This window comes from Penaeus chinensis, chromosome 7 (genome assembly GCF_019202785.1).
Source record: "Penaeus chinensis breed Huanghai No. 1 chromosome 7, ASM1920278v2, whole genome shotgun sequence".
Lineage (NCBI taxonomy): Eukaryota > Metazoa > Arthropoda > Malacostraca > Decapoda > Penaeidae > Penaeus > Penaeus chinensis.
This window is the reverse complement of record NC_061825.1, coordinates 44,773,801-44,783,800: the sequence shown is the minus strand read 5'-3', so window position 1 is coordinate 44,783,800 and position 10,000 is coordinate 44,773,801. Positions and strand designations below refer to the sequence as shown.

At 42.6% G+C, this 10,000-nt stretch overlaps 1 protein-coding gene across 1 annotated transcript in view; it reads left to right on the top strand.

Annotated features, from left to right (window-relative positions):
• Positions 1-4,394: 4,394 nt before the first annotated feature.
• LOC125027156 (AAC-rich mRNA clone AAC11 protein-like) overlaps positions 4,395-10,000 on the top strand; it is a 10,184-nt gene continuing 4,578 nt past the window's right edge. Inside the window, exons 1-3 of the mRNA XM_047616041.1 lie at positions 4,395-4,472; positions 9,689-9,769; positions 9,951-10,000. The exon at positions 9,951-10,000 is cut by the window's right edge and continues 150 nt beyond it. Coding sequence (XP_047471997.1) covers positions 9,706-9,769; positions 9,951-10,000 — 114 coding nt within the window. The 5' untranslated portion in view covers positions 4,395-4,472; positions 9,689-9,705. The remainder of the gene's footprint in view (positions 4,473-9,688; positions 9,770-9,950) is intronic.

Here is a 10,000-nt window from a genome sequence, read left to right as displayed (position 1 = left end):
TATATTTGAGCAATCAACACACACCCAATCTCACGCCATCCCCTTCCCCCCTCACCTTGAACATCCTCTCCTGCCCCCCTTCCCCTCCCTCTCCTCCCTCCTCACCTTGAGCATCTCGATCCGTTTTTCTCTCAAGTGAAACCCCAGCGCATTTTTTATTCCCCTAAGCTATATACAGGTTCTTGTCCTGCATTGGCACACACGAACGTTTGCATTCGCCTGACGCAAAAGAGGAAAAAAGGGGAAAGACCTGAAAACATTTTTGCCAAACAAGTACAAACCAAGGCAGACGCGTCATTCGGCTTGGTTGGTACGCCTGCTCTGTCTATGACGTTATTTAAATCGAATATTTTATGACATAATTCATTTGATTACTTGAACTGTAAAATAATACGCAAAACCTATGTACTGTATGATACTTATGCGTTTGCAACAACCTGCGTTACGTGTGGGAACTAGCATCTTGCGCAGGATTACCAACTGTATTTTTAAAATTACAAATTCTTTTCGGGATCTTATCATTTACTCCCTAAAACAATATTCAGGACAACAAATATATACATAAATGCCCTTAATATATCAGAACTGGAGAAATGTTTATTAATGAGCACTGGTATGTACAAATGGAGCTTGACTTCGTATATTGCTAGGTTAAGAACTTAGCAACGTACTTGACCTTTTAAGTCGAGTGTGGGTTAATTTTGCTTGTTTCTTATAAAAGACGGTTTGCAGTATATGAAATATCATTACAATAAATACGTTGTCACTGACAGGAGGACCCTGCAAGAAAAGCTAACTCTAAGATTTAGCATTCCTAAGTAAATTGATTGTTAAAATTATTATTAGCTTAGCAATATGGAAAGTATCTATGAAGGTCGCTTGTAATAAATATCTCCGTTAACATAAAATACGTGAACTCATATCAAAAGTTAAGGGTTATTTGAAAACAGACATCATACTGCTATCTATTAGTGTGTCGATTTACGTGATTACTAACCCACTTTATGTCTGACATTGTTTACTAAGTAACTATCTATGTATCTTTCCGCTATTCCATCTCCTTGTCTTTCTGTAGCTCAAGAAGTCTATCCACCTATATGTTTAGATGTTGATCCGTTGATTATCTTTCTGTTTATTAATAATAGCCAGGCCATGAATGCAGAAAACTGGCAATATAGGTGGACAGGGCAAGATTACAAGTTAAGTATAGAAAGTTTGTCCTTACATTTGTTCTCTGCAATAATGTGGACAGTTTTCCTTATAGGCAATATTTTCGCATATGTGATTAAATATTTAATGAAAAATCGACCTGTAAAAGGTTATTTGTTAAATCTTACTGTTTAAGATGTATACGAATTCTTAATTCAGGTCAGGAACATTTTTTCCTACCGTCCGTGTAGTAAAACTATTTAGAGTTAAATACTGCCATACCCCCATCTTATACGCGACATTTGTTTATGCATGCATGCACACATGCGTGCACATGCTTGCCCTCAGAGACACACACGTACACACAAATATACGCACGATAATACTTTTTATATGTACACAGATGAATTTATCTATACACAACACACACACGTGTATGTGCGTATGCATGTATGTATGTATAATATATATACATACACTTATATATTAGATATATGTGTGTGTGTGAATCTACACGCCCAAAAATCTTGGATAGGAAACTTTCAAGTCTGCAAGCTCCCTTAGATCTCCTCCGTCTACGAAGTCCACTCTTTCTGTCTCTATAATGCTGTCCGTATTATGCGGACAGCATTATAGGGACAGAAAGAGTGGATGCTGACTTGACAGCCGGGCGCATGGATGGCACGAGATCATGGCAGGTGCAGAGTGCCTGCACCTCAGTAGTATCCGGTGCGTGCCTCAGTGCAACTTTAAGCTACACATGCCGTACAAGCAACACTCCCTAGAAATACATCTATGCATATACTAACGTAAAGATGAATTTATGGTAATCAGTGGCTAACGTTCCCCCAAAAAGAAATGCGCAATAACTAGTATAAATATAGAATCTGTCACCCACAATGTACTTTCTGGTTAACTCCTAATGTAAGTTTCTTTTTGTCTAGTCAAATTTTAGAAGCCTCTTTGTTCGAGCACCATTACATATAATCAGTGTATTTTGCACATCCATTTAGGTGTGCTTTCGAAATGTAATTGGATCATCCAATCAACGAGCCACCCATGTATATGGTGTCTTTAGGAATAACCTCAGGAAAAAATCTAATTTGATCTTTCTGCAGGCAGTTAATGCCTCTTCCAAACACCTTGGCCAGATGATATTCACACTGGTTAACGAAAAATGAGTGTTTGGGAGATCTCGGAATATCTGTTTCTTATTAGAGAGAGAGAGAGAGATTGAGAGAGAGAGAGAGAGAGAGAGAGAGAGAGAGAGAGAGAGAGAGAGAGAGAGAGAGAGAGAGAGAGAGAGAGAGAGAGAGAGAGAGAGAGAGAGAGAGAGAGAGACGGTTTCTTTCTTGCTACGTGAAACGCTAACTAGTAAAAATGGTTCACTATGACAAGTTCTACGGTGTCCATATATAAAGCTTAAGGACACCAGGGTGTTTCTAAGAGATGTAGCAGGGTGAACAAGAGACTTTCAAATGATGTTCTAAAAGGCCATAGGTTGCTGAAAAAATACATGCAATGCACATGACGAAGCAACACGAACATTGGACTAGGCATTATGCTCTGAAATCAAGCGAAAATTAATATAGGACATAATCTACTGCTTGTGTCAGCACTAAAAGTATATTTGTTAAACTTTTCAGTAGAGAAAAATATATTTCATCGATCGATCATTCCGTATCTACGGTATCAAAAGTATGTATGCGCGCGCAAGCTCTGTGGCAGATTGGTTTCTCCTCAATAACACCACTGGATGCTCCATTTCAACAAAGCTGAGAGAGATTATGAAGTGAAAATGTACTTAATGTGAGGAAAAACGAAGCTGATACCTTACAATAAAACACTGCTTCAAGGGCTCTTAAAATCCTTTGGCAGATCAGAATATTTGATCAGACCATGACTGCACACAACCTATATGCACTGCAGCCATGCGAGCAACAAAGCAAAATAACTGATCTTTCTCAAGTCCTCCTCCTAGTTTTAAAGTTACTGTCAACAGACTCAAAGTATTTCAAATGCAAATACTGGATTTTTTGAGTTGCGTCCAAGGAAACTTCGATTTCGCAACAAGCATCTGAAATTTGCTTTGCAAGCCTTTGGTAAGAATCAAAACTGCCTGGCGGTCGTCTTTGTTTGGAGAGGTTTCTATAAGTCGTTTCCAAAAAGTGATCTTCAGATTGAAGTATTATTAGCTTCCATTTTTCTTCGAGATCCATGCGGAAAAATAAAACAAAAAATAATATACCGTTATTTGCTCGAAGTGAAAAAATATATTTATTGTTTGTGATTTCTGTACATGTTGCTGTTCCTATTGCGTTGTTAGAGGAAGAGGCCTACTATTGCAATTTGATTTAAAACCTCCGCGCGGAAAGAATCATAAATCTTGCATATACAAGTGCCCTTATGCAGATATCAATGTAGTTACATGATGTTCGTCTCGTGCTATTTACTTTCGTGTCTCCTTCCCCCCCTCTTACTTCCTAATGATTCGGACTCGGTCTCTCAACCTGCCAATGAACGTTAGTTTTTTTTATTTTGAAAAAATAAAACATATTTTAAATTTAAAGCTCATTTACAAGTGGGTAACCGTTTAACGGCAATAGTTAGTGCTGGCCTGTCGCGTAGCCACCCGACGCCACATACTGTACGCACACACCATTGATTAACATTAACCAGGGAATAATATTGACCTTCCTAGAATATTGCATTTTACACCCATTTAAAGGACGAATGAATGTAGTTTTTTCTGACAATTATTCGAAAAAAAATCATCACCATTTACAATAAAAAAATATTATTAAATATACAAGAAAATGCAGAAATATATTCGCCGAGCGTCGTGGAGAAGACTTCGGTTTTTCCGTGCATTTAATGGAACAATTTATTTCGGGCTATATATCGGCTAAATAAATACATAAAAAATACTGGCATACACTTTAGGTCATAATCTATTTTTTAAGATTGCTCTAAAGTAAGTATATCACTAGTTATTTCCAGAATCAATTTTTTCCCGACCTCCTACCTCGACGCCGAAAATATCCAACGAATAACCAGGGGACACCACCGATTTATTTCTTTAAACCCTTTAGACCCTTGTTTACCCCTTCTTCCTATTTTCTAAAAAATCATACGGTCCTTGGGGATTTTTTAAAAAATAATAACGACACTCCCCAGTGCAAAGGAAAGCGGAAAATAATATCTGAAATTAATTTCTAGCTGGGCTCGCTGGCCGCTTCGCCTCCCAAGCCGCCGCTCTTCGCCGCCGCCGCTTCACATCCCCGCCAGACGCCGCCCCTACGAGTCAAACGACCTCCGCGAATGTAAGTTTTTAACTCCTCATTTCCTCCGATTCACTTTCTAGGTAGGGGGGAATAGTTGAGAAAATAAGGCACAAAGGTTTTGGAGCGACTCTCAACCGAGGGGTCCGGGAGTGGTTGGTATTTTTCGTTTTTTTAAGGATTTGTGGCGTGGGGTCGCCGGGCGGAGGGAGGGCGGCGGCGGCTCATGGCGGCGTCAGCACCCTCTCGCCAGCATCAAATCTCCCGCCAAGAGATAGGTCCCGATACCGTGGCGGGACCTGTGAAAAGCGCAAAGGAATTGATTGCTGCTTGCGGGCCGCCTAGGGGCGCGTTAATTCACCTTTTTGGGACGAGTTGGGCGTAACTAGAGTTTCTGTGGCGTGGGGGGGAAAATGGCGCCTCTGGGGACCTCCTTGGCATCGCGTGTGTGAAGCTCGGCCACATCTGCGAAAGAGAGGATTTTTCATCTCCAGCCCTTTATTTCACATCCCTGCCAGTTTTTATCCCGTCTCATTCCGAGTGCGAGGCCTCAGAGCTGTACCTGTCAAAAATATTCGCATTGTGTTCAACGTAAAAAAAAAAGGTGCAATTTAGTTTCTGCAGTGTTATCAACCGTGGCAGTCTTGAAGAATTTAATTATAACCTTTCTCGTAGTGTATGTAAAGATTTACAATGTTTACAATGTTTTTTTCATGCAAATATTTAAATTTTATATGCTCGAAAATGAAAATTATAATTAGACTTGCATTATGGCACCCTTATTGTCGTTTTGTTTTGATTAGTAATTGGTAAATAAACTACATATAATATGTTTAGTTATTATGAATGGGAAATGCATTAAATATTTCTTGTAGTATAGAATTAATTTTCCTGTTGAGTAAGAATCTCAATTCTTTCCTTGGTCTACATTCTATACAAGATGTAATATGAATGAGAAAAAATCCAAGGTTGGATAGTAAATAAGTATGATTTTGGAAGAGAAGTCTCTTGTTCATATATGAATATTGGCAGAAATTGAACAATTAATGTAGCAAAATTTAACAAACAAATGACAATGAGAAAATGGATTTTTTCTTCTTCTGTGCATTTGGTGCTCTGTCGTTACTAATATTTTGTTGTACTCTGTATCATATCACTCCAGTGTTTTATGGTTTAATTTGCCTTGTCTTTTGGAATTTAGTCGGATTCTCTATTATTATTAGCAATGTATTTATATTTAAAAAATCTTACCTGTATTGTCTATTTTTCTGACAAACATTTTAATGTAGATAACTGGCATAGTTTTTCCTGGTGTTTAGTGTTTATATAGTAAAGTGTATTATGTATATTATTGTATTTCATAAGAATAATATTGTAGGAAGATCTTAGTTTGAACTTGGGTGAAACGCACGTTTGGGGCTAAACGCCATGGCAATTGACAGATGGACAACAAATTTACTTTCCTTTCAGAACAAAAAATAAAAAGTAAATAAACACAAAACCTGCGGAGCTGAGGAGGAGATATTGACTGCTGTAGCCTCCTGATGCAAATCCATCGCAGTGCTACTGCATTTTCACACTTCAGCAGCTTCTTCTTTGCCATTGTATTGATCTTCCTAGAACTCTGTATCTTTTGCTTTTGCTCTAAAGGTTATTTCTTAGCTAATTTCAACTTTTCCCTTCTTTTGGGGGTAAATGTTTAGATCACACTGGAAGAGGCCACTGCCTTCAAGCTGATTGGTTTGGCGTCCTTGCCTGTAAGTGCTCAGGCAAAGGCCATCAAACCTGCACCCTGTATATTCTGGCAAGTTCAAACTTGTAGGCCCCAAGCTGTTTTATAACAGTGAACTCTTCCAAGCTGTCTTGCAAGAATGTTTTGTAGGATTTTTGGTATATACCACAGCACAAAGTGCAATGGGTGTGGCAATTACTTCGCAGTCGCACATGTTGGATTTCAATTCATAGCAAATTTAAAGTTGATTTGGATAAAATCAATAAAGTACAGCCAGATTTGAAAGTAACTACAGTTGTCCTCTAAACACTTACCCATTTTCATGGTTACGGTTGATGTGCTCTTTTCTTGACTTGCGTGATAGGTTCTTTCACACTGTTCTGTCAGCTCGTTGCTTCTGTGGAGTATCACATGCCCATTCATAGAATAAAGTGTGGTTCCAATTATCTAAAAAAAAGAAGAAAAAAGAGGAATAAATAAATAATATAAAATAAGATAAAATTATAAAACACCATCTCACTGCCACTAGTACACTCACACTCACACTGACACTATCACCCACACTCACACTGACACTATCACCCACACTCACACTGGACACTATCACCCACACTCACACTGGCACTATCACCCACACTCACACTGGCACTATCACCCACACTCACACTGGCACTATCACCCACACTCACACTGGCACTATCACCCACACTCACACTGGCACTATCACCCACACTCACACTGGCACTATCACCCACACTCACACTCACACTGGCACTATCACCCACACTCACACTCACACTGGCACTATCACCCACACTCACACTCACACTGGCACTATCACCCACACTCACACTCACACTGGCACTATCACCCACACTCACACTCACACTGGCACTATCACCCACACTCACACTGGCACTATCACCCACACTCACACTGGCACTATCACCCACACTCACACTGGCACTATCACCCACACTCACACTGGCACTATCACCCACACTCACACTGGCACTATCACCCACACTCACTGGCACTATCACCCACACTCACACTGGCACTATCACCCACACTCACACTGGCACTATCACCCACACTCACATTGGCACTCTCTCACTCACTCACACTGGCACACTCTCACTCTCTCACACTGGCACTCTCTCACTCTCTCACACATGCACACACACTCACTCTCTCACACATGCACACACACACTCACTCTCTCACACATGCACACACACACACTCTCTCTCTCACACATGCACACACACACACTCTCTCTCTCACACATGCACACACACACTCTCTCTCTCTCACACATGCACACACACACTCTCTCTCTCACACATGCACACACACACACTCACTCTCTCACACATGCACACACACACACACTCACTCTCTCACACATGCACACACACACACACTCACTCTCTCACACATGCACACACACACACTCACTCTCTCACACATGCACACACACACACTCACTCTCTCACACATGCACACACACACACTCACTCTCTCACACATGCACACACACACACTCACTCTCTCACACATGCACACACACACACTCACTCTCTCACACATGCACACACACACACTCACTCTCTCACACATGCACACACACACACTCACTCTCTCACACATGCACACACACACACTCACTCTCTCACACATGCACACACACACACTCACTCTCTCACACATGCACACACACACACTCACTCTCTCACACATGCACACACACACACTCACTCTCTCACACATGCACACACACACACTCACTCTCTCACACATGCACACACACACACACTCACTCTCTCACACATGCACACACACACACACTCACTCTCTCACACACACACACACACACTCACTCTCTCACACATGCACACACTCACACTCACGTCTCTCGACCACCTGCACACACACACACTCACTCTCTCACCCATGCACACACACACTCACTCACTCAACACATACACACACACACTCATCTCCTCACCTACTGCTACACATACACACACACACCACTCACTCTCTCACACCATCACACACACACTCACTGGCACACACACACATACACTCACTGGCACACACACACATACACTCACTGGCACACACACACATACACTCACTGGCACACACACACATACACTCACTGGCACACACACACATACACTCACTGGCACACACACACATACACACACTTGCACACACACACATACAGACTCACTGGCCACACACACCCAATACACTCACAGCACACACTCACACTGGCACACACACGCGCTCACTTACACTGGCACACACTCGCGCTCACTCACACTGGCACATACAAGCGCACACTCACACTGGCACACTCTCACACTGGCACACTCTCACACTGGCACACTCTCACACTGGCACACTCTCACACTGCACACTCTCACACTGGCACACTCTCACCTGGCACACTCTCACACTGGCACACTCTCACACTGGCACACTCTCACACTGGCACACTCTCACACTGCCACACTCTCACACTGCCACACTCTCACACTGGCACACTCTCACACTGGCACACTCTCACACTGGCACACTCTCACACTGGCACACTCTCACACTGTCACACTCTCACACTGTCCACACTCTCACACTGTCACACTCTCACACTGGCACACTCTCACACTGGCACACTCTCACACTGGCACACTCTCACACTGGCACACTCTCACACTGGCACACTCTCACACTGGCACACTCTCACACTGGCACACTCTCACACTGGCACACTCTCACACTGGCACACTCTCACACTGGCCACACTCTCACACTGGCACACTCTCACACTGGCACACTCTCACACTGGCACACTCTCACACTGGCACACTCTCACACTGGCACACTCTCACACTGCACACACTCACACTGGCACACTCTCACACTGGCACACTCTCACACTGGCACACTCACTGGCACACTCTCACACTGCCACACTCTCACACTGCCACACTCTCACACTGCCACACACATGCGCACACTCACACTCTCACTGGCGCGCACACGCGCACACTCACACTGGCGCACACATTCAGACACTCACACTGGCACACACATTCAGACACTCACACTGGCACAACATACTGGCACACACACACACCCTCACACTGGCACACGCACACACTCACACTGGCACACGCGCACTCTCACACTGGCACACGCGCACACTCACACTGGCGCACACTCACACTGGCGCACACTCACACTGGCGCACACTCACACTGGCGCACACTCACACTGGCGCACACTCACACTGGCACACGTGCACACAGGCACACACACACACGTTCACTCAGAGTGAACTCTTCCATGCACTCGTACACCATTAAATATATGCAAGTATTCTTGGCCAAAATTTGGTTCATTAGTTGATTGGAATCTAACTTTATTTTGCTTGATTTTTACTCTTTTCATCCAGAAATCAAGTGGGCCATTCATTGCTGTAGCACTAATATTCATATCTATTTTGTCCTAGAGTCAGACTTGACAAGAATGGCAGAAGACACCCCTGTGGACAGCCCCAAACGCAAGCGTGGACGCCCACCAAAGCCTGAAAGTGAGAAGGGCAAAGTGAATTATTTGAGTGTCCCACCCAAAATAGGAATAATCGAACTGTTGTATACCTTAAAGCCAGTGCCTCACTTGAGATTAATTTAGTAATTTTTTTTTTTTTTTTTTTTCTAGCATTATTACTTGTTTATTTTCCTAATTTTGTTGGTTTTTTTTCCCCCCCATAGTTTATAAAGTCATGGCTGAAGACAACCCCACTGACAGCCCCAAGCGCAAG